This window comes from Fulmarus glacialis, unplaced genomic scaffold (assembly GCF_000690835.1).
Source record: "Fulmarus glacialis isolate BGI_N327 unplaced genomic scaffold, ASM69083v1 scaffold23646, whole genome shotgun sequence".
Classification (NCBI taxonomy): Eukaryota; Metazoa; Chordata; class Aves; order Procellariiformes; family Procellariidae; genus Fulmarus; species Fulmarus glacialis.
The window spans coordinates 1,855-2,099 of NW_009219067.1; the positions used below are offsets into that span (position 1 = coordinate 1,855).

The following is a 245-nucleotide window of genomic DNA, read 5'->3' on the forward strand; positions in this document are numbered from 1 at the left end:
TCCCGGGGGGGGGGGGGGGTCCTTCCCGGGGTCCAGCCAGGCGAGGGGACGTCGGGGACGGACGATGTAGGCGGCGGTGCCCACAAAGTCCCCCCCGTCGGCTACGAGGAGGCTCTCGGGGGGCAGCAGCGCATCCAGGCGGTGCAGCAGGTCCAGGGGGTTCAGGTGTTGCGGGGTGGGGGTCGCTGCCTTCTCCCTGTTTGGGGGGACACCCCGCCCCAGGCAAGGAAGAGGTGGGTGGGATC

The 245-nt window shown here is 72.7% G+C and overlaps 1 protein-coding gene across 1 annotated transcript in view; it reads right to left on the reverse strand.

The window, feature by feature from the left end:
* Positions 1–196, reverse strand: part of ILVBL (ilvB (bacterial acetolactate synthase)-like) — a gene marked incomplete at its 5' end in the record, with an annotated part of 1,926 nt that extends 1,730 nt beyond the window's left edge. The window contains one exon of the mRNA XM_009580249.1: positions 51–196. Within this exon, the coding sequence (XP_009578544.1) occupies positions 51–196 (146 nt within the window). The remainder of the gene's footprint in view (positions 1–50) is intronic.
* Positions 197–245: the final 49 nt, after the last annotated feature.